The 24,517-nt window shown below is 40.5% G+C and overlaps 1 protein-coding gene and 3 non-coding genes across 4 annotated transcripts; 1 reads left to right on the top strand and 3 right to left on the bottom strand.

Moving 5' to 3' along the window:
- Nucleotides 1-469: 469 nt before the first annotated feature.
- Nucleotides 470-17,354, bottom strand: LOC110781870 (probable methyltransferase PMT23). Its single transcript, XM_021985923.2, has 8 exons — nt 16,675-17,354; nt 3,549-3,698; nt 3,077-3,347; nt 2,383-2,493; nt 2,132-2,297; nt 1,791-2,033; nt 1,290-1,484; nt 470-1,139 (listed from the first exon to the last, which is right to left on the bottom strand). Exons 1-8 carry the CDS (start codon nt 17,188-17,190, stop codon nt 935-937), a joined length of 1,857 nt encoding a protein of 618 aa, XP_021841615.1. The 5' UTR covers nt 17,191-17,354; the 3' UTR covers nt 470-934.
- Nucleotides 17,355-20,382: 3,028 nt separating this feature from the next.
- On the bottom strand, nt 20,383-20,464 carry TRNAS-CGA (transfer RNA serine (anticodon CGA)). Its single transcript has one exon. It is a non-coding gene; the product is annotated as a tRNA-Ser (tRNA).
- Nucleotides 20,465-20,531: 67 nt separating this feature from the next.
- TRNAK-CUU (transfer RNA lysine (anticodon CUU)) lies at nt 20,532-20,604 on the bottom strand. Its single transcript has one exon. It is a non-coding gene; the product is annotated as a tRNA-Lys (tRNA).
- A 2,924-nt stretch (nt 20,605-23,528) lies between these two features.
- On the top strand, nt 23,529-23,600 carry TRNAG-UCC (transfer RNA glycine (anticodon UCC)). The gene has a single exon. It is a non-coding gene; the product is annotated as a tRNA-Gly (tRNA).
- The last annotated feature ends 917 nt before the right edge of the window (nt 23,601-24,517 follow it).

The following is a 24,517-nucleotide window of genomic DNA, read 5'->3' as shown; positions in this document are numbered from 1 at the left end:
CTAATAAACAAACACAAGCGGTTTGAGTTACCACAGTAATACACTCTCTCACAGACCAGTCAATATGTATTCAGGATTTCGCTCACTTAGCTTGCAGATAACAAGGCTGATCTTTCTGTAGTTAAGGGTTCATTCGGTATCACTCCTACTTTTTAATTTTTGGTTTTGTAAGTCGTATGATTTAGATTGAATCATGAACTAAAAAAAATCATACTGATAGTAATCATGTTGATTTTGAAAATTGACAACAAAAAACTGGAAAGTGAAACTACCTTTTGTAGTTTTCATATTTTGTAAAAAACAGAAAAGTGGAAACAAAAAATGATACGGAACAGGCTGTAAAGTAAGACTTGTACTTATATATAACGCCCTACTTAAACGGTTAAACCCCACCTGCTAATCACAGCACTGGCAGAGCAAAATCCTCCTCAGTAATTCAACATGAACAATATGCAGAGGTCATTCCTAAAAGACAAAAGCTGCTCTTTTCATTTCCTTTCTCTTACAGAAAAAAAAATCCAGAGGTAATTTTTTTTTTTTTTTTTACCTCCAGTGGTTTTGCTTGGAATTGAGTAAATAATTTAAGGGGACAATTGGAGTTCAACAAAAGGTTGCAAACTGTGGCGAGGAGGCGGTGGTTGTTAAATGTCACCCCAAAAAGAGGGTGACAGTTCCTCCATGGCCGTGGCCATTGGACAACCACTACCTCTCCCTACAAGTGCCACCATTTTCACCTATTTAATTAGCAGCTTTATTACCCCTTGAATTATTCTCCTAATTCCAAGCATGGCCTAAAGAAGAATGTATCAATAACATTTCAGAACATCCCTATACACATTCTCCATATGCACTATGCAGTGGAATCAAAAGAATGCTAAAATAAATTGTATAAATAAGTATACACTAGAATATCATACTTGTCCCTTCCTGCTGTTCATCTGTGCACCAGACCACCACGTGGACGCCAGAAACTTTTCTGGCCAACAAGATATTTATCGTTGTAGAGATTGACAGACCACTGAAGAGAACGGAAAATTGCTCCTACACTATTGATCTTCTCTTTGGTTTCTTGAATCAGTATCCACCCACCTGGTCTCACAATGCGATCCATCTCTGCAGCCAAATCTATGATGTCGCATCTGTAAAATACAACATTTGATATCATCCAATGGGTGGAGGGAATTATATGATTGAACTGACTCACTTGATGTCAGTGAAGAACTTCAATCAGAAATAACAGATACTTCTGGAAAGTTGAGCACAAGCAAGTTAACAATTCCTAGTTTTACCTGTTTGGGAGATTGCTGAAGAGGAAAGTAGAATGCAGGAGATCATATGCTCTTGGATAAGTATTGAAGGATTCACACCAATCATGATAAGTTCCAATCAACCCTCGGTCAAAAATTATGGGAAGTGTATCTGGTTCATGGACTGGAATAACATTCATAACCCACAGCGGCATCTTAATAAGCGCTGCAGCAAATCTGCGAAAAACCGATGTTAAATTTCTTATTATTTTGAAACACAAATCGGTGTTAAATAAGGCCTGCCTAAGTAGCAAAGTTGACCAGGTAGAATCAATGGTAACATTTGAAGACATAGCAAGAACAGTAAATTGACTGAGAGATGAACTTGGTGTAAGCATTCAAGCACTCATCATCTAGCAATAGGCAAAAACTGAAAAGCACCCGTTAACCAGGACAAAGCAATTCTGCTGTTAAGATTTTATAAACAAGAGTCAACCAAAAAAGAGAAGAAGCAAAGGTAAGGTAACTTGGTAAAAATCTCACCCTCCATGGCCAGCAGTCATGTCCATTACATTACGCACACTTGACCAGTTTATTCCAAGGCCACCTACATAAATATCAGCCACAAGTGCTTGCCAGTCACGGGTGTCATTATGAAATGATTGTTCCACAATCGGCGCTGAAGGGAGGCTAAATGGTTTTGTGGTAAGCCTTTTAGGCCAAAGAGGAGGCCAACTGGAGGCTTCAGGTGGAAGCTGAGGGAGACATTTTTGAAGAGGCGAGTACCTGTTCAACATATGAAAAACATAAATCTCATAGTACTTCATTTTAATGAAAATTACTGGTAACTAATATCATTATCACATTCCTACTACAAGATGTACCATGACATATTTCTCCCCATTTCACACAATGGTGGATCATTCTTTTCACGTGTCTTGTAGCAGGATGGTGAGACAGGCTTCTGATACACCACAAGCCCAATTCCTGAGGATGACATGGTCTTAGCCACTACCTTCCAGCACATCGATTTTGTTAAAGCTACCATGGCTGCAAGAAAGCATACCACAGAGATCACAGGACTGAAAAATTCAACACTTTTTTACATCAAATTAGGATATTGAATTTGACATACAGTTCCATACGGTCACATCCTTTTCATCCTTGCGATAGACTGGTGTAGCAGACCAGATGAAGAACCCTCCAGGCCTCAGAACTCTGTTGAGCTCCAGTAAGGGTTTGCCACCTACAATGATAAAGTATAAACCAGAACATAAGCCAGATCCAAAACAAAGTCCTTATTGATTGAGAAACTCATAGTACAGTAATTACTACACCACAGAAAAGCCGGCAAACAGCTCAAGTATCCTTGCATGCACAGAGCTACTCCGTATATTTGAGCACCAAAATGAAAATTTGTGACAGTTTATCCGTCTTTTAAAACCAGTGAACTTAAACCACCTCCCTGTACTAAGGCCCAATTCGTCTTTTTTTTTTTCCCTTCCCTATCCTATTTGTCAACAAATGACTTCCATCCTCGAGATACAGGGAAATGAACCTAAGACTCTGCTTCTGTGTTGTGTACTATATTAGCAGATATAATACTATAGCATAATTACAGGAGGTCAGGAGGCACTGAGGCAGATAGGGGAATTGTGTGGCTAAAGTGCGGATTAGAGTAATAGTTAATTGCTGCACGAAGCATTTTCTAATATAATCCCTCATTTCCCTAATTTAGCAACATATAGTTATTTCATGTTGTCGAAAATACTAGAATGAGACACGTAAGAGAACTTAAAAACGAAACTGAGGTTGTTATCATGAAGTACCATCTGCATCCCAATGAACCCTGCACCTAGCACAATGAATGAGATCATAGGCATTGTCTGGAAATGTCAGTTGTTGAGTTCCAATAACAGAAAGAGTAGCTGGAATTCCACGTTCTAGAGCAAACTGTATTTGAGCTTCGTGTTCATCCTTAGGGGCCAATGACATTGTAAGAACATCTCTGTCCAATAAATGTCCTCCAAAGCTGGCAACTCCACAACCAACATCAAGAACAACCCTAATGTTCTGACCCCATTTGACAATGGGTATAGCCTAGAAAAAAGTTAAAGAAGAGTCAGTTTAAAGGCATTTAAAGGCGACAAAGAATATCTACAAACAGAAGGGAAAATGTTGTAAATTCTGCTACAAGTTGGCATAAAAAAGTTAAAAAATAACAGATCTTTCACACCTAGATAATACAATAAAAAGACTCTCCAATTGTTTCAAATTCCAGAACGAAATCGAAAAGTATACCTTTTCAATAAATTGGATATAGTTTGCAACACCTTCCTTAAATTGGGTTCCACCTCCAGGAAAAACAAAATGATCACCTGACTTGACAACCCAATGCTGGTCTTTCTTGTATTCCACTAGCTTAGGGTGAGGGACATTATCATACCAGATCTGTGTCAAAAACAAAGTTGTTAAAAGTTACCCCTAATACATCAGATGCATGACACTCTTAAAACTTGAGTAACATAGACTATAAGAAATATTATAGGGAACAAAGTCTGTTGTTCGACCTAATTCCTACATGAAGCAAACAAGACACTCAAGAGTCCAAAACCAAGATATGTCCAAAAGTTAAGGATCCAACACAAGTATTTGAGGTAAAATGAAGGGTCATACATGTAAACCACACATACAATTCACAATCTGACCAACATTCCGTGACATAAACTACATATCCTACTTTGGGAACAAGTCTTGCAGGTCCAAATAACTCATTGATTCAGAAGATCGAGATCCTACGCTTACACAAGTGTTTGTGGTAAAATGAAGGGTCATACATGTAAAGCACACATACAATTCACAATCACGACTGATCAACATTCCATGACATATGCTACTTTGGAACAAGTCTTGTACGTCCAAATAACTCCTCGATTTTTTTACTCATATTCCAGTGTACTACATTACATAATAGTTCACATAATTACAACTCATAAGCTATACCTTAACTAATTTATTCACAGTTCTAAAATCATACTTTATTAAAACGCACGTATGCTACTGATCAGGTATTATAAAAACAAATCAATAAATCTCACTGCAATTAATAATAATTTAATCCCCCTTTATCTATAACTCAGAAAATCTAGTGCAAATCCTAAGAATCATATTATAATTACTCAATATCACACCCAATTCTCCTATTCTGTCATCCTTGTTCCGGAGTATGGAACTGGGAGGACGTTCCGGAGTGCCTTGGCCCTGTCAAGCAGAGCAAACGTGAGCTAACCTCGGGGGTTTAACCGAGGAAACCCCCTCCGATGCCTAAGTCAGCAAATAGGTAAGAAGTCTTTAGAGAGGGAATATAGAGAGAAGGTGGAGCAAGTACCGTGTGTAAGAATCTGTCCCATCATGAATGATGTGGGTGCTATTTATAGGCGTACTATTCTGTACTTTGGCCTACTCAGATGCCGCCACGTGTATGACGGCGATGTACTTTATTCCTTGTCGTTGTCGTTTAGCCTGCAGGTCCCTTCTTGGACTGATGCAGCTTTGCCTAGCTCTGCTCTGTGTCTTTACACGTGATCTGGGGAGGTTTGATCTGCCTGGGCTGCATATACTTGGCTTGGGGTTTAGAGTCTTTCTTTGACTTGGGTGTGCCCTGGGTGTCAGGGTTTGCTCTGTCATTTATGTTCTGCCCTCTCTGGATATGATCCCGTACAACTAGTCCCTCAAGAGTAGAGCTGACCTTTTAAGTCAGGTCTGCTCTTCTGTCCTTGATCTGGATATGACCCCGTACAACTAGTCCCTCAAGAGTAGAGTTGACCTTTTAAGTCAGGTCTGCTCTTCTGTCCTTGATCTGGACTCTTTGGGGCTGCAATGCTTGTTTTGTTGGTTTTTTGCTTTTGTCCTGGCTGTGTATTTTCTTCCTACCAGTCCCTCCAGAGTAGATCTTTTTTTTTTTTTTTTTTTTTTTTTTTTTTTTTTGGGCGGGCTTTCTGAATGGTAAGAAATTTTGGGGATTTTAACCGGCTTTTCCTCGTGCCACGCGTTGCCCATCCGAAGAGTCAATTGGAATCGTCGCTCAATCTGGACCGTCCTTCATCATGATTAAGTTTGGTTGTATTGAGGTCTACACGTGTCCTTCATCCTGCTTGTGCAACTGTATCGTTGCTCGCATCCTAGCCGTTCTTCTTTGGCTTTTAAAGAGAAAAAAGTAACTTCCTTCCTTCTTCATCTTCATTTCTTACCTTCTCTCTCCTTGGTGTTTCTGAGAAAAACATTCGAGTGCTCTCATTTTCCGTTGCTTGTTATTTGCAAAAGTCTTCTCAAAATTCGATCTTTTGCACATTTTTGTGTTTGCCGTCACTTTTCCGGTCGATTGCTAGTGTTCTTGTTGCTTGTGGTGGTCATTTGCCCCTCGTGTTTTCGTTTGCCATTTCGCGAAGGGAGGTTTTCGTTGCTGTGTTTCTTTTGATTCTAACTCTATCTTCTTTTTCCGGTAAGTTTCTATTTTTTGCTGTTTTTTTCGATTCTTTTGCACGACTTTTGTTTGTTGTTCGCTTGATTTTAGTGTCTTTCTTTGGGGTTTCAATTTCTGGTATTTTTCGCCATTGTTAAGTCGTTTTTGAACTTCCGCCATTGTTGAGTAGTTTTTCCCCTTTTTTTTTTTTGTTATTTACTTTTGTGCCCTTTTCCCTTGTCCTGTGACTTTCAGTTCATAATGTCTGATGCATCTGATAGCCAAAACCTTAGTAGCTCGGGCGCTAAAAGCGTTTCCTCTGCTTCCTATGTTACCTCTTCTCCCTCCTCTGTCTCTTTATCTTCTGATGAGGAGACTCGGGCTTCTGCTGAGCACAGAACCAAATCAATGCATGATGTTTTGTCTCGCTCTGTGCCTGTTGTGATTCCTTTGTCCTCTGACGATGAATCCTCTGGGGAGGAGCCGCCCCCCCCAGATGCGGGTGATTCTGGGTGTCCTGACTCTACGGCCGACCTGTCCCCATCTTTACGTCAAACTCTTAGGGAGATGCGCCATGATTATCTGTCGCGGATAGTTAGGATAAATCCGCCGTCCAATGTCCCCCCAGGGCTTGATGTTCAGCCTCTGTCTGAACAGGCCTGGTTAGATGATTTTGAACAGCTTGCTGGAGCTAATGAGTCTGAACTGTCTTTGCGTGTTTACAGACGCCGGGAATCTATTTTTCGTTCTATGATGGCCAACCATGTCACTATTTCCGTGGGTGGGCAAGCTGGTGGGGAGGATATTTTGGCCCAGGTGAATGAGATGAGGCCTTTTCCCAACTACGTGGAAGAGAATGTCGTTCCTGGGGATTCGACACCCTACCTTTCTGAAGCCTCTGCTTTTGGTCCCTTACACGCGAAGCTGAACACTAAGTGGACTGATGATGCGCGAAAAGAGAATCACGCTGTTGTTGGTAAAGAGTTTTATGGTCTGCCTGATGGTTATCGACTCATCGTGCCAGACGATGATGCTCGGATTACTCATCCACCAGAGGGGTGCATAGGCGTTTATGCCTATAGTCTGGATTTTGGTCTGCGCTTTCCTCTGGATCCTACCCTGGTGAAGATTCTTCGTGCCTTCAACGTTTGCTTAGCTCAGCTCCATCCCTTCGCTGTTCGTACTTTGATCAGCTATATTTGGGTCTGCCGGTTTTTGGAGTTTCCTGAGACCCTTTCTCTCTGCAAGCGAGTCCATCATCTGCGCAACAGCGGTACTGGGAACAAGATTGGCTGGTTTTCCATCTATTGCAATCGTGGAAGATTGACCTGCCATGGGATGCCTACTGGCCAAAAGGAGTGGAAGGATAGGTTTTACTGGCTCGCTGTCCCTGCTGACTTTCCTGTTGCTCGGGGCTTTGTTAGACCTCGGACTCGGCTAGAGGGAGTCGAGATTTTGGATGGTGCTGTCTTGGAGGAGAGGGCTTTTGAGCATTTTTCATCTGAGCCCAAGTTTAATGCTGCTGGTAAAGAGGTTGGGCGGTTGCCTCGTGTTTGGCTTCCGCATTCAAGTTATGTTCTGCGGAATGACGTGCTGTCCGCTATGTTTCTTTGTTCTACTCACCCTCAAGGTTAGTTCTGTGTTACTTTTTCACTTCACGTTTTCTTTTCTCTTTGTGCGAGTTTTTTTTATTTTTTTTATTTTTTTTATTTTTTTTTTTTTTTTTGCTTACTCCTTTTTTTTTGTTTTAGGTCGTCAATTCTTGAATCTTGAGGAATTGGGTGTTCGAGCTGATGGCTCTTTCATCTGCGCTGCTCCCCCCGATCCTGCTGCGAATGGGTATCAAATTTTGGCTGACCAAATAGAGGGCAGCAGGAGAAGTTCTACACGCCGTTCTGGTCGGGGTGGCGGTTCTGAGATCGTTCCCCGAGTGTCACGAGTGGTTTCCTCTACAAACACTGGTTCTGCGAGCACTCCTATTCGTCGAGGGCAGACCTCTCGCGGAGCTTCCCATCGTGGTGCTCTGTCAGGCTCTCGTCGTGACCGAGCCGATTTCGAGGCTGGGCTCGCAGCTCCGACAGAGGATGCAGGCCATGATTTTGGGGAGGTGGCTGGTGAGGTATGTGACCAGCCAGGTTGTTCGGGCTCTGCGTCGGAGCCTGTGGATATCGAAGCTGAGGAGCCACCTTTTGTTCAGCGTCCTGGGAAACAACCTAGGTTTGATAGCGGAGCTGAGCAACTTCGAGCCTCCCCTTCTGCGGCTGATCCCCATCGTAGCAACACTTCTGGTAGCTCTCTTCGACAGTTTTTGGAGCACGAGCTTCAAGGAAGTGATCTGGCTGCTGATGATCTTGACCTGCATATCACGGGTCGGCATAAGGAGTTTGTTGAGAAAGAATTTCTCGACATTCGTCCCCAGGCCGACCCCGAGCTGGCTGCTATCTTCTCTGGTCCTGCTGCTTTGGATCGTACTTTTGTCCCGCGCTGGGATGTGTCCGAGTCAGAAAGCTTATATGGGAACTACCCTGAGAAAGGCGGGACGCTTGCCCTGAGGATGTTAAGAGGTCTGCAGTTGCCCAGCGACCTGCCGAAAGAGCGTTTGTATACTCCTGGGGCGAATGCCTGCCAGAAGGTCATGGAGGTATACTTGGTTTACTTCTCTTCTCCTTTGGTACATTGGTTCGTTTCTTTTGTTATGCACCAACTTATAATGCTTGTCTCTTTTTCTGTGTTCTTAGTGTGGCAACGCTGTTCGTGAGTTGACAGAAGTCTTCATAGTCTACCAGAAACGACTTGCTGCCAGCGTTGCTCACATAGAGGCCCAAAAGAAGAGAATTGAGGAGCTCACTGCTGATCTGGAGTTATCTTCGACTTGTCTTACTTCGGCTAATGATCAATTGAAGCTTGTTACTGAAGAGCGTGATCAGCTGCAGGCTAACTTTTCTCAGGCCCAAATTGATCTGGTCACCGGACAGCAGAAAATTGAGGCTCTCCAGCAAGACTTTCTCTCTGTTGAGCAGTCTCATGACAATGAGATGGCCCAACTGCAGAACTCCATCGAAGATCAGCTTGCGGCTGCCGTTCGCGACTTCCGTCGGTCAGATGAGCAGTATGCTCTGCGCACTCAGAGCTATGATGGCGGGTGGAAGGCTGCTTCGCTAATAGTGCAAGAGAAGCATCCTGATCTTGACTGGTCTCCAATCGAAGCTGCTTGGTTGGCTGGGCTCCATGTTGAGCTTTTGAGAAAGAAGAGGGAGGCCGAGCAAGCGTCTCTAGCTGCGGGCGGTGCGGTGCCAGAAGATGATGGGGTGCCTGATCATTGTGTTGAGAATGTTCACCCTGGGGAATTGCCTCTGTCTGATGCTGAAGATGATGTTGGGCAATAATGGCACAGGCGGCTGTCCCCATGTTCATCTTGTACTACCTCAGCCAATGCGTAGTTTATTTTCTGGTTGTTTTTGTCCTCCCTGCGTGGAGAGTAAGAATTTGTTTCTGGGATAATTTTTATCGTTTTTAGTTTTGATCAACAGTGGCCATTTTTGTAGGGCTGTACATTGCATAAGTTTTTGAGGTATAGCCGTCGGTCCCGTTGTTTGTTAACTCGTCGTGCTTATGTTGCCTTTTACCTTGTTGCTTTTTGCTTGCAAAATTTTTTTTTATTGTTTTGTTTCCCCCATATTTCCATTTGGCCCACTTTGCATGCTTGATTGTCCTGGCTTTGGCCAGGGCAAAATTCAAAAAGTATTTCTATATTCGTCTCGACCTGTTTTGGACTGTGTATTGTTGAGTTGTCCTGGCTTTGGCCGGGACAAAAACTGAGAAGTGTTTTCGCATTTGCTTCAGCCTATTTTGGCTGTGCCTTATTGAATTGTCCTGGCTTTGGCCAGGACAAAACTCAAGAAGTGTTTTTGTATTTACTTCAGCCTTCTTTGGGCTGAGTATGATTGAATTGTCCTGGCTTTGGTCAGGACAAAGCTCACAAGGTATCTTCATATTTATTCCAGCCTACTTTGGCTGCGTATTATTGGATTGTCCTGGCTTTGGCCAGGACAAAGCTCAAAAAGTATCTTCATATTTATTCCAGCCTACTTTGGCTGCGTATTATTGAATTGTCCTGGCTTTGGCCAGGACAAAGCTCAAAAATTATCTTCATATTTATTCCAGCCTACTTTGGCTGCGTATTATTGAATTGTCCTGGCTTTGGCCAGGACAAAGCTCAAAAATTATCTTCATATTTATTCCAGCCTACTTTGGCTGCGTATTATTGAATTGTCCTGGCTTTGGCCAGGACAAAGCTCGAGAAACGTTTTTGCTTAAATCTCGTTGAGAAAAAACTTACCCAATAACTTGGTTGATCAGACCAAGTTATTCGTGGGTAGCGTTTCCCCCCTTTTTTTTTTTTACGAGTTTTAGCCGTTCACCTTTTACCTTTCCAAGAGACCTGACGCACTTTCTTCTTATCGAAGGTAGCTGGGCCAATTTTTATTATGCTTGTAAGCGTGGAAAATTACAAAAGTGAAGAACTACTCTGGCTTCTATTGCCTTGTTATAGTATTAACTTCTTGTGTCTATACATAGTATTTCTTTAGCATGTTGGCATTCCAGCTATTCTTCAATTCTCTTCCTTCCATCGTCATTAGATGGTATGAGCCTGGGGCTACCTCTTTTGTGATCTGGTAAGGTCCTTCCCAATTGGCAGAGAATTTTCCTTCTGCCTTTCCCTTTCCAGTGGCAGCTGTTCTTCTGAGGACCAGATCCCCCACTTGCATAGGTCTGTGCTTTACCCTCTTGTTGTATGCCCTGCTCATTTTTTCTTTGTTTGCTGCCAACTTGAGTTCTGCTTGCAGCCTGACTTCTGGTAAGAGATCTAATGCTTCCCTCATACGCTGCTCATTAGTGCCTTCCTCATAGTACTGCACTCTAAAGCTAGGTAGACCTACTTCGACAGGCAGGACCGCCTCAGCCCCAAAAGCTAGTTTGTAAGGACTTTCTCCTGTTGCTTCTTTTTCAGTGGTCCTGTTGGACCATAAGATCTCTGGAATAAGGTCGGCCCATGCACCCTTAAAATCTTCTACCTTCTTTCGCAGTGCTCCCAGGATTTGTTTATTTGCTGCCTCTGCCTGACCATTGCTCTGGGGATGGCACACAGATGCGTATGCGAATTTTATTCTTAGTTCAGCGCAATAATCCTTTATAGGAGTGCAGTCGAACTGTGTTCCATGATCGAAGACCAAACTTTCTGGGATGCCGAACCTTGTCACAATGTTCTTCCAGATGAAATCCTTCATCCGCTTGGCTGTTATGCTTTTAGTGGGCTCTGCCTCGATCCACTTAGTAAAATAGTCAACTGCCACGATCAGGAATTTTCTTCCCCCGCTTGCTGCTGTGAATGGTCCCAGAATATCCATTCCCCACTGGGCGAATGGTATGGGGTTGATGATTGGCTGTAAGTCATTAGAGGGTTGGTTGATCACTGGGGCGAATTTCTGGCACTTGTCGCACTTTTTAACATATGCTTGAGAATCACTTACCATGGTTGGCCAATAATATCCTGCTCTGAGAGCTTTCAAGGCTAATGTCCTGCCGCCTATGTGGTTTCCACATATTCCCTCGTGTATTTCTTCAATGACTCGTTGTGACTCCTCTGCTGATATGCATCTCAGCAGAGGCAACGAAAACGATTTCTTGTACAGCTTACCCTGGTAAATGACGAACCAATGCTCGTTTCGTTTTACTTTTTTCTGCTCTTGCTCTGCTGTGGGAAGGCCCCTTCCCAGCTTGTATGAGACTATACTGTCATACCACTGTGGCTCAGTGTCAATGAAGTTGACTAAAGGCTTTTTGTCAATGCTCTTTTCTTCCTGGACCTCTACCATCACTGTTCTTTCCAAGTCCTGTAGCGTCGAACTTGCTAACTTGGATAGGGCGTCTGCTTGACTGTTCTCTGCCCTGGGAACCAGTTGAATCTCAAAGCTTTCTAGCTGGGCTACTGCTTCTTTCATCAAGGCCAAGTACCTCTGCATAGACGGTTCTCTGGCTTCATATTCGCCTCTATATTGGCTGGCCACCAGCTGTGAATCGGTTTTGAGCACTATTTTCTTAGCATCTGCTGCTTTGCACATCTGGATTCCTGCGATTGCCGCCTCATACTCTGCTTCGTTATTTGAAGCTTTGAATTTAAATTTTATAGCATATTCGAAAATGTTGCCTTCTGGTGACACCATTATGATACCTGCGCCCGACCCTGTGACTGCGGCGGAGCCGTCTACTGAGATCTGCCAAGTCCCCAATGGTTCTTCCTCCTCCTCGTATGATGCCTCTGCAATGAAATCTGCCAGTGCCTGTGCTTTTATGGCGGTTCTGGGTTTGTACTCGATGTCATATTCTGAGAGTTCCACTGCCCATTTCAGGAGTCTACCAGAGGTATCTAGCCTCTGCAATGACTTCTCTAAAGGCTGATTAGTCAACACTTGCACTTTATGCGCGTCAAAGTATGGTTTCAATTTCCTGGCAGCTATCATGATGGCGAAGGCCATTTTTTCAATCAGGGGGTACCTCTGTTCTGCTGGGTTGAGGATGTGGCTGACAAAGTAGACTGGCTGCTGGATTTTATCCTTCTCGACTACCAGAGCTGCTGCTACAGTTTTCTTGGAGGCAGAGATGTATAGCTGTAATATGTCCCCCACTTCTGGTCTGGCTATGGTTGGGAGGCTTTTCAAATGGTTCTTCACCTCCTTGAATGCTTTCTCTTGCTCCTCTCCCCACTTAAATGTTTTGTTTCCTTTTAGCACCTGGAAAAAGGGGAGAGACTTGTCTGCGGACTTGCTGATGAACCTGGTGAGTGCTGCCATTTTCCCAGTCAACCTCTGGATGTCTCGTATGTTTTTTGGTTCTGGTAGGTTGAGTATGGCCTCTACTTTTTCTGGGTTGGCATCAATTCCTCTTTGACTGACCAGGAATCCCAAAAACTTTCCAGACTTAACACCGAACACGCATTTTTTTGGGTTTAATTTCATACCAAATTGCCTCAATGTTGCAAAAGTTTCCTTCAGATCCTTAATGTGATCACCCTCCTTTTTGCTCTTGACTATGGAATTATCTACATACACCTCCACGTTTCGGCCTTTTTGTCCTGCAAATATTTTGTCTACCAGTTTCTGGTATGTGGCCCCTGCGTTCTTTAGACCAAATGGCATAGCCCTGTAGTTGTAAACTCCGGCGTCTGTGATGAAGGCGGCTTTTTTCCGGTCTGATTCTAACAAACTGATCTGGTGATAGCCCGAAAAGGCATCCATGAAACTCAGCAGGGCATGCCCGCTGGTGGAATCCACCAGTTGATCTATTCTGGGTAACGGGTAGCAATCCTTCGGACAAGCCCTGTTTAGGTCTGTAAAGTCTACGCACATCCTCCATTGACCATTTGCTTTCTTTACTATCACAACGTTAGCCAACCATTCCGGGTAATCACACTCTTCTATGAATTTGGCTGCTAATAGTTTGCTGATTTCTTCCTGGATGGCTACATTCTTCTCTGTCGAAAAAGCTCTTTTCTTCTGTTTCACCGGTCTGACTTCTCTATTAACATTCAACCTGTGGACCATGACGTTGGGATCAATCCCTGGCATTTCGTCGGCAGAGAAGGCAAATATGTCCGCGTGCTCTCGCAACAGATCGATGATATTTACCCTCAGGGAAAGGTCTATATCTGTGCCAATTCGGACTGTTCTGTCCTCTACTCCTTCCTCCAGCTCTATCTCTTCTGTTTCTTCTGCTGGGGCTGGTTTTAACAGTCCTTCTTCACGATGCTCAAAATTCTCCATGTCCAGTAGTGCGTCTTTTTTACGCTCTGCTCTCTTTCTCTTTCTGGACAAGGGAATGTCTGCCTCTGCCAGGGGCGGGGGTCTGGGTGGCTGTTTCAGGGCTGTGTGGTAGCATCTCTTAGCCTGCTCTTGGTTTCCCCTGACCTTAGCTGATCTGTTATCATTCGTTGTGTACATCATGGTGAGGTGATAAGTAGACACCACTGCTCCTGCATCATGAATAAATGGTCTGCCCAGAATGGCATTGTATGCTGCGGGTACCTTGACTATCATGAAATCAACCATGACATCCTTGATATCTTTCCCCTGCCCAATTTGGACAGGTAAGCTAACTATTCCTTCTGGTATCACCGTTGCTCCTGTGAAACCAATTACTGGGTAGCTAACTGGCTTTACGTGCTTCTCTTCAATCTGCAGCTCTTGGAAAGCTGGCCAGAATAGAATGTTTGCAGAGCTTCCTCCGTCTATCAGGATTCGATGGATTTTTCTGTTAGCCACATCCAGAGCTAACACCATTGGGTCATCATGGGGATAAATTATGCCCTTGCAATCATCTTCAGTAAAAGTGCACTGTGGGATTTTTGGAGGAGCAGGCCATTTTCCTGAGTTGTGGTAATTAACCTGGTGTTTGAATTCGTTCACACTGGCCTTAGCACCGCTGGCTGTAGTACCAGCGTAGACTGGTCCTCCTGTTATGACCAGTATATCATTCGACCTCTTCTGCTCTGCTGGGTGGTTCTGTTTTTGCTCTGTCTTCCTATTATCAAATCGACCCTCATCATCCCTGTTTTCGTAGGTCCTGCTGTATGAGCTCTTTGCCTTAAATTGTGTTAGGTACCCCCTTCGGATCAGGTCCTCAATGTTATCTTTCAAGTGAGTGCATTCCTCTGTGAGATGACCATGATCCTTGTGAAAATCACAGTACTTCTTCGTGTCCCTGTATTTGTTGTACATTTTCGGTGGTCTCTGCCATTTCTCATCCTCCTTGCTGATAGCAAAAATCTGGGTTCTGGATGCAACTAGAGGAGTGTATTCATTGAATTTGCCTCGCTTTTCAGTTTTGAACTCACTACCCCTTCCTCTGACCTGCCCGTGCCAATCTTTTCTGGGCTGCTGATTTTCCCTTTTGTCTGGGTATTCTTTTTTGTATGGCTCTTTTCTGCTCTGACTACCGTAATTGTTCTCACTTGCTACATATCGTCGTGAGGTTGCTCTGCCAATCTCTTCACTTTTTATGAATTCATTTGCCTTCCCCAGTACCTCTGCCAGGGTTGTGAATGACTTTCTGCCCAGATAACTCTTGAATTCTCCATCCCGCAGACCAGTCATCATAGCCAGGACTGCTACCTCTTGCTGTAACTTGGGTATATTCGATGCCTCCATATTGAATCTGGATATGTACACCCTCAGAGATTCCTGAGGTCCTTGGATGACTGACATCAGCTCCCCTGTCATCCTTTCTCTGGCAATGTTTGCCACATATTGGGTGCGAAACAAGATGGCTAACTGCCGGAAAGAGGTTATGGTGCCCTTGGGTATTTTACCGAACCAGCTCTGTGCCATCCCCTCCAGAGTGGAAGGGAAAACCTTACACCACATAGAGTCTGTGTTGGTATATAGCATCATGTGTCCTCCAAAGGCAGAGAGGTGATTCGTTGGGTCTGACTTTCCGGAATATTTGCAGGTGGGCATTTTTATCTTTTCCATTTTTTCCGAGAGTATCTCATCACAGAAAGGGGAATTATCAGGTTTAACTATTGCTCGGGTGGGATTTGGCATACCTGATCCGGAGTGGTGCCTCTGGCTGGGTGCTTGTTCAGTTCTCGCTCTGGGTTGAGCTCTGCTAGGCGTGATACTTTCTGCCTCATATTCTTGGCTGTCAGCCCCTTCCATCTCCTGCTGCAGATTCCTCCTCCAGACGTTCGGACTGTTTTGGGGTTTGGGACGTTTCCTCCTCTGCTCAACCTCAACCTCTGGGGCTGTCCTCATGACCTGGGCTTGCGGTGTTGTCTGGGTAAGGAAGGTCAGGACTTCTATGGCTGTGCGCATCTGGTCGGGTGAGAACTGTGCCCCCAACCGTGCTAGTGAGGCACTGGTTGGAACTGGGATGCCCTGGCCCTGGCTGGGGGTTGCCATAGCTCTGGGTTGTGGTGTCTCTCTTGGCGGACCAAGACTCTGAGGCATGCCGAACAAAGGTACGTTTGTGATTCTCTGGTTGTTTCTAGAGGTGGGTGGTTCTATTTGCTGGATTATTGGTTCGCTTGACTCAGTCATTTTGTGGGAGGGTAGGTCTTTTAGAGGCAAGGTCTGGGAAGTCCCCTCCTTCTAGCGCCACTTGTTCCGGAGTATGGAACTGGGAGGACGTTCCGGAGTGCCTTGGCCCTGTCAAGCAGAGCAAACGTGAGCTAACCTCGGGGGTTTAACCGAGGAAACCCCCTCCGATGCCTAAGTCAGCAAATAGGTAAGAAGTCTTTAGAGAGGGAATATAGAGAGAAGGTGGAGCAAGTACCGTGTGTAAGAATCTGTCCCATCATGAATGATGTGGGTGCTATTTATAGGCGTACTATTCTGTACTTTGGCCTACTCAGATGCCGCCACGTGTATGACGGCGATGTACTTTATTCCTTGTCGTTGTCGTTTAGCCTGCAGGTCCCTTCTTGGACTGATGCAGCTTTGCCTAGCTCTGCTCTGTGTCTTTACACGTGATCTGGGGAGGTTTGATCTGCCTGGGCTGCATATACTTGGCTTGGGGTTTAGAGTCTTTCTTTGACTTGGGTGTGCCCTGGGTGTCAGGGTTTGCTCTGTCATTTATGTTCTGCCCTCTCTGGATATGATCCCGTACAATCCTGTATACATTCTCATAAATTTCTCCGTTCCAATTCTCTCAACCTATGATCTACTACATAAATCCTTATGAATTTTTCAAATGAGTTTTCTAAAATTCTCTTTAACCTATGATCTACTACGATAATGATGTAGGCAGGGTTGGATCTAATTCCGAGCCATCCAAGCTACGGACTACCAATAACACTATACAACTAAGCTAGGTGACATCCACGCATGTAACATACTCGCACTCCTAAGTATTAATCAGAGTAGTAAAAGTAAAACTAAGATCTTACCAATAAGCAACTAACAATCTCACCATGTCCCTACTCTTAGGCCAGGGGATAGGATTCTTATAACCTCTCGGCAACGGAACCAAACACCGAGGGTTTGGTACAGGGCAATGCCGCTCCCGATGCTCCATATGCTTCCTCGATTTCAGCGATTTGATCACCTTCCAATTATCAAGGCAAGGTATGTAATCCACCGCCGATAATCCTCCCTTACACACCTCCCATTTCAAATTAAGCAGATCTCCGTCGAAATCAATCTTGCCGGCGGCGGAAACAGTCGGTGTAGATTCAGGCAAAGCGATCGGCGGTGGTGTAGCAACGACAACAGCGGCAGGTTCAGGAGAGATTGTAAACTCAGAGGCGGACTCGTCGCGGCGTTGCGATTGAGCGGTGGTGAAGGAGGGGAGAGAGAAGGAGGATGAGGAGGAGGATTGAGAGGTGGAGATGAAGAATAGAGCGAAGGAGAGGAAGAGGAGAGAAAGGATGAAGATGAAGGGGTATTTCTTGTCATGGAGGAAGGATTGGAGAGGTGTAATCGCCATTGTTGAACAGAGGGAGAAATGACAGAGGAGAGAAGATTGAAGAAGTTTTTTTTCTTTTTTTTTGAAAGGGATTGAAGAAGAGTTTGTTGGTTTTTAGAGGGTGGGGAGAAAAATTAGTTACGGAGTGCGTGGATTTGTGTGTGTCAGAAAATGAGATTATGAAATTCTGAGGTGATCTGATCAGGTTTAATGTTTCGGTGAGGAGAAAATTGCGTGGAAAGTGTTATAAGATTTACGGCGAAAGTTGATGACGTGCCGGTTCTTTTACTTTTACTTTTACTCTTGTTTAACAACCACTAGTTAGTTAGTTAGTATTCGGGTTTGTTTCATGGCGTGCTGGATTGACTTTGTGTTTTCTTTTATTCAATAATAATAAGCTCGTGTTTTGGTTTTAAAATGGGGAGAGAGTCTCACGGTCTCACAGAAGGACAATTAATTTAAATGAGATTCGATCTTGAGTATCATCCCCTTAATACTTTATCAAATAAGTTAGTTGGAAAGTTTTGGTCATATTGTTGCATTGTGTTAGAGACTATGGAGTACTAACTCTAACAAGGAGTAAAGATTAGATAATTTAGAACTGGAACTTTATTTTAGATAAAACAACTTTTATTATGTTAATTAAGCTATTTAATTTGCTCATGGATTATTTAGAAAATGAGTAAATGAGCTAAAATGAGTGTTCTATACCCATGTAATACAATTTTACACATAGTACAACCCGTTGTTGTACACTTGTACACATGATAAAATTCGTTTCTCCAGTTATTAATTACTCCCTCTGTACAGAATACTCGCACCGGTTCGAGTCGACACGTTTGCCAATGCACAACTTTGACCACCAATATATTTAACTACATATTATAAACATTTATGAAATATTAATATTTTGAAAATATATGTTAAGATGAAGCCAACAATATATTATATGCTAACTTTTGTTTTCATATACTAGAAATAAAATAGAGTCAAAGTGAATTATGTGAATATTGCAAAAAGTCAAACCGGTGCGAGTATTCCGGGACGGAGGGAGTACTATGAACTTTCTGGTAACCTCAATAACTTAATTTATCTAATAATGTCTCCTACAACAAGAAATACTTTTAGTAAAAGAAATACAAAGTAGATTTTTTTGGATGGTTATGATACCAGGTAGAATTGTCTATACAATTTTTATTATTAGCATTCGTACTAAGGTAGTAATTATTATTTTTTTGAAAGTAAAATTAGTTCATTAATAAAAGAAGTCATACGACATCTATAATAGAAATCAAAACTAACAAATACAAAAAATTTGGATCAAACGAAATTCTAATCCAGCAAAACTACGATCTTTGTGGATGAGATCGATCTGACAATGATTAATACCCTAGCTCTTTCACATCGTTGTTTGCTACAGCCTTCAATGAAGAGGTCTTTCGATCTGTTGTAGTTAGAGATTGAATTAAATTCGATTCAATTGATTGTAGCCGTAGAACTGACATCTATTGTAACACCGCATAAATCTTCATCAACAAATCATTTTTTCCTGCGAAATTAAAACCAAGGCTCAATCTCTCACAAGAAGAGAGATAAAACCTAATAAATGGGTAGATAAAACTCAATAAATTAATGGGTAAAGAAACTCTCCAATAGAGAGAGAATATAGTTCTTATTCCAATTTTCAAACATGATATCAAAAGGTAGAAAAAATAAGAAAAGAGGGACTTATCAGTTACCATCAAAAAATGAAAGAGTACAATAAAACTACACCCAACCTCAATCTACCTTAACCAGTTAACTCCAATTTCAAAACGGAAATGATAAAGGTCGCAACATGCGACCTTTAAACCGTGTCAGAGTGGTGACGTGGCACGCCTATGTGTCATTAATGTATTTGGAAACTAAAATATTTAGATTATGTAACCTATTATACGTGTTACATAAAAGGTAGGAAAATCTTAATATTCTAATTTACAAATTGAATAATGTAATTTTTTATTTCAGAAAAATAATTCTAATTTGTATAGGAATTTAGAAAAATTTACTTTTAATTATTTATATGATATAGGAAATTAAAATAAAAAATACATTTACTAATTTATACTTTGAAAATAAAAAATACATTGCATTAGAAAATAAAATATTGGGAAAAGGTATTTCGTCTTTATTGGTTTATTGGGTTTGTTCACAAATTTCAGTATAAACAAGTGATGTTCTTCCTCTCCGAGAAAACTTACCTAATCAGATGATGATGTGTGACTGCGTGTAGGCCGAGGAACTTCGTGTATACCTAATTAAAACTAACCTAATCATTAAAATTAAAATAACATTTTAAAGTAATGTATAATTATGAATATTTATTTACGTAAAATATATTATTAGATTATAAATGAGTGTATTTTTAAACTAAATTGATGTATTTTTTAAATTAAATTAAAGTATTTTTTTAATTGCTCAAAAATATATTATTCGATTACAATTTTTATTTTTTTAATTTGTAATTTATGAGATAAAAGGAAACATATATTTACTACGAATACAATAAATATATGTTTCCTTCTTTGTATCGATTGCCTTATTTATATATTTTCATAGTAAAAATAAATTGATAACGTGTAGCCTACATGGTGCTTATTTGTACCAATGAAATGCCGACATGTAAGATTGCGACAACATTTTGTTGTCGCAACTTGTGACCTATATCATCGTCCATTTCAAAAATACTTGATAAATAAACTACTCCCTCCGTTTCTTTTTGTTATTTACGTTTTCCTTTTTGGGTGTTTCAAAATGTTCTTTACATTCCCTTTTATATATTAATAATCTATCAAACTGTGTGCCCCATAATTATTTTAACCAATCAAATTCATTGGGTCATTTAATTTCTCACACTTTTTTATTGGGACATTAAATTTTTCTAATTTTCCCAATATCAGATTTTTTATAACAGTGAAAATATTATAAATAAACGTAATTTTTCTTGTTTTTAAAAAAATAATAGAATCTCAATGCACATTTATTAGACGTTAATAAATGTGCAAAAGATCAAACGTAAATAAAATAAAAAAACGGAGGGAGTACAAAGAAAAACGAGTTTATATCTGATTCAGGTAGCTCATTTTTCCATGGAACCATTTTCAAGGTGAGCAGTGAAGGAATAAATTTTCAAGGTGAGAACTGTTTTAAAAGGAATAAAATAAAGGAAAAGACCGTCAGCGGCAGGATTCGAACCTGCGCAGGCATAGCCCAACAGATTTCGAGTCTGTCTCCTTAACCACTCGGACACACTGACGTTTGTTGTTTTTAGCCTCACAATTAACATATTAACAATTATTGTAATATTTAACAAATAAAAACAACGCCCACCGTGGGGCTCGAACCCACGACCACAAGGTTAAGAGCCTTGCGCTCTACCAACTGAGCTAGACGGGCTTGGTGTTACAATATCGTTTTTATCGGGAGAATAATCTTCAAACCAGATTTAACAAGCTATAATAATTAACAACAGACTACGATCACACCAACAGGCCTAAAGAGTTTGAATATTAAAAGGTCTTTATAATCTGCAAATTTTTAGTTGTACTCAGGTATAGAGAGAGGCACAGAGCTGGTTGTATCCCCATCTAAAATGAACATTTACTATTTCAAAAATGAAAATTATTTATTTATTTGGAATTGAACATTCACTATTTTGGAAATGAAATTTTGTTGTTTTGGAAATGAACATTTATTTATTTATTTGGAAATGAACATTTATCTACTCATTCGAATATGAACATTTATCTAATTATTTGACCAGTTTATCTTATTTATTCAACCAATTTAGAAAAATTGAACATTTATCTACTGATTGTGAAATGAGTAGCTACTAATTTTAAAATGAACTTAGTTATTGCATTATTGTGTTATTACTTTGAACATATATATTTATAACATGTCAAATAACAAATTTTACCAAAAAACATGTCAAATAACAAATTTTACCAAAAAAATGAACATTGTAGGCATTGCATGTGTAAAATTGTACTTAAATTACAAGATATTGGTAGAAATCATTCACTTATTGTTTTTGATGTAGTCTCGAGTTCTTGTACTTTTGAATGTGTGTATAAAGTGTAATTTGAACACAATATTTGACTTTCACGGTTTCAATTTGTTCATTGGAAAATGAAAATAGTAAGTAATTTGATATGATGATCACAACTAATTAAAAATGAACATTTACTAATTTGATAATGATGAGCATGCAAAAAAAAAACCAAATAGGTTAAAAAGAAAGAACAAGGGTTTAAAAGATGTTCACTAATAGAACAAGAAAGAACAAAGAATACAAAAGGTATGAACAATTTCATTATGAATATTAACCAGATGATTATTATGAACAAACAAATAAACAAAAAAGAAAAACCAATTCAACAAAAAAGAACAAACAATATAAAAAAGAACATAAAATTCCAGAATAAAGATCAAACAATGCAACAATTATCAACAATTTTATGATTAATTTTTAAAAAAACCATGAAAGAACAAACAGTATAACAAGAAAGAACGTAACAAACAATACCAAAAGAAAGAACAAACAATACACACGCTTGTAAAAACGTAAAAGATCAATGAAAAACTTACTTTCATTATGAATATTAATTAACGAGATGATTATTATGAACAAACAAATAAACAAGAAAGAACAATTAATTCAACCAAAAAAACAATAAACAATATAAAAAGAACATAAAATTCCAGAAGAAAGAACAAACAATAAAATAATTAGGACAAATTGTTTTTACCACCTAAAAATCGAAAATTTGTTTTTTACCACCTAAAAAACAAAACTTGTATTTTACCACCTAAAAATAAAATAAAAGTTATTTTTTACCACCTAAAATTGAAAAAATTGAAGAAACTGTTACGTGAGGCAATTACTCATGCGAGTTGCTTCGACTTGACATCTATTATGGCTACTGCTTTGCATTGGCTATGCTTAATCTCTATCTGCTTTGCTTCTCCCAAAGGTTCACACCATCTTTGCACCTGTTGTCGAAATGCCATGCCCACGTCATGTCAAAATCATCTATAACCCCTATAACCAAACCGGTTGCCTTCAATTTTTCCAGAAGGATGCCGTTAAACACCTCCATTTTACTAGGATTGAATGAAAGAACTCGAGCACATCCTCCTGTAGTGATTGTTGACCTGAAGATGAAATTTGATACTGCTAAACCCCTCTTCTTCACCCCATCCATAATCTCTTTCCAGAATGAAGCTGCATCTTTTGCTCCGCGAATAAAACCCCTAACGTTATGCCAATGAATCTCATCGTGTAAACTAAATTGAATATGACAGTATCAGGTACAACAGACCCATTGAAGAAACTTTTCACCAAATCCCGGTATCCTTCATTTGATAGTGAATTCAGGCCTTGATAGTTCGTGGTCATATTCCAATACCCATTGAAGATGTTTGTGATTCTAATAGACTGTGACTCGTTTTTTGGGTGCGTAAAAGTCTTGTCAAAACAGAAGATAGCAAAGCAGAAGTAAAAAAGGTACCAAAGCAGAAGATCGAAAAGTTTTGTTTAGGTTGTAAAAAATAACTTTTACTCATTTTTTAGGTGGTAAAATACAAGTTTTGTTATTTTAGGTGGTAAAAAACAAATTTTCAATTTTTTTTAGGTAGTAAAAAGCAATTTGTCCCAATAATTATTAACAATTTTATGATAAATTTAAAAAACAATATGAAATAACAAACAGTACAACAATAAAGAACAAACGATACTAACGCGTCGTTTTGGGCTTTTTTTTTTTTTTTTTTACAGCAGTTAGGGGTTAGGCAAAGGGCGTGTTCGGCGGTAGCTTTTGAGGTAGCGGGTAGAGTTTTGACCGAGTCAAGACGCTACTTGTAAAATTTGTAAGTGTTTGGCGAGGTAGCGATTTAGGTAGCGGTTAGCGGTAGAGGTAGCGGTTGAGTAGCTTTTATCAAACGTTAAAATTAGTAGCGTTTAAGGTAGCGGGTAGCGTTTGACAAATTTATAATAAAGTTTTAAATAATATTTCACCTTTTATTTTATTTTATAATATCAACCGCTACTTTTACCGAACATTCATATCAGTTACCCGCTACCTTTGACACCTAACCGTTACCCGCTACTATTGACCGCTACCCGCTACTCCAACCGTTACCCGCTACTGAACCGCTACCCGCTACCCGCTACCCGCTACCCGCTACCGCTACTTTTGCCGAACAGGGCCAAAAACAATCAACGATTCACGAGCTCGCCGGGTCGCAGCCCAAGTCCATATAATGTGGAGGCCTACACTTATCTTATTTTGTATAATATAAGAGTGAACAACAAGCTAGCGTCTGTAGTCCAACGGTTAGGATAATTGCCTTCCAAGCAATAGACCCGGGTTCGACTCCCGGCAGACGCATTTTTAAATAAAAACCTTAAATATACTTCTATATTGGTATTTTATAATATAATACCTTTTTGATGGATGTTTTTTTCACTAACCTACTTGTTGATATTTAGAAGATACATCTAAACTATCAGGGCGAAAAGAGTTGGTGACTCATGTAGTCATATCATCTCCTAAAATAACTTAAACGGTTTGTGATATGAAGGTGTATTCCTCCTTTATATTATCACCATATGTTATTTGTCCCTTGAAAAATACATAATTGATGCAAATGTAAATGTGTGCTTCTTTTTTATCCTAATCCAAAAATGCATGGTAGTTAGTATCTTAGGAGTTAAGAATCTAGGATGCTACTAACATTGTATTTCACCCTTTTTACAGGATGGATTATACATATATTGTGAATTATATTCGTAATACCTAAACATGTGTTTTCAATATTATATATATGAAGGTTCTTACGTTCGGGGTCACCTGTTAATTAGAGCATTATTCAATAAGCACGGGAATTGCAAAAAGGGAATCACGCTGAAACTTAATGTACTTCATATATGAAATTGTATTCGAATTTTAATTGCCATTATTCAACAATTTAGTCTCTTTATGGTGGAGTTAGTTTTATTATGTTTGGTTTGTCGTTCTCTCGTGGTGGATTGTAGAATTGGTTCGTCGGTAAAATTTTATACGGGATCGCAATAGAATTGATTTTTCAATTACATTCAGATGAATCCAGTGGAAATCATCATCGCTCTCTCAACTCTAAGAAGGCTGCATGTTCCAACATTATATACGAGAGACGTTCTACCAGGAGCGGATCTAGGAGGGTACATGCATGGGGGTACAATGTACCCCTATTCTCAAAAAAAGGGGAAAAAACGGCAAAGTTAAGCGACATGTCTTCTAAAAAAATCGATCTCTTATATTACACT

This window comes from Spinacia oleracea, chromosome 1 (genome assembly GCF_020520425.1).
Source record: "Spinacia oleracea cultivar Varoflay chromosome 1, BTI_SOV_V1, whole genome shotgun sequence".
Lineage (NCBI taxonomy): Eukaryota > Viridiplantae > Streptophyta > Magnoliopsida > Caryophyllales > Amaranthaceae > Spinacia > Spinacia oleracea.
This window is presented reverse-complemented; position numbering and strand designations above follow the sequence as displayed.

Bases quoted from the DNA above. Each gene is read 5' to 3' on its own strand.
- LOC110781870 (XM_021985923.2), bottom strand. From the start codon at position 17,190: ATGGCGATTACACCTCTCCAATCCTTCCTCCATGACAAGAAATACCCC. The intron at 2,298-2,382 runs GTATGTCAAATT...GCTTTCTTGCAG, and splicing joins GGATGTGACCGTATGGAACT to CCATGGTAGCTTTAACAAAA. The intron at 1,140-1,289 runs GTAAAACTAGGA...TGTATTTTACAG, and splicing joins TTCAGCAATCTCCCAAACAG to ATGCGACATCATAGATTTGG.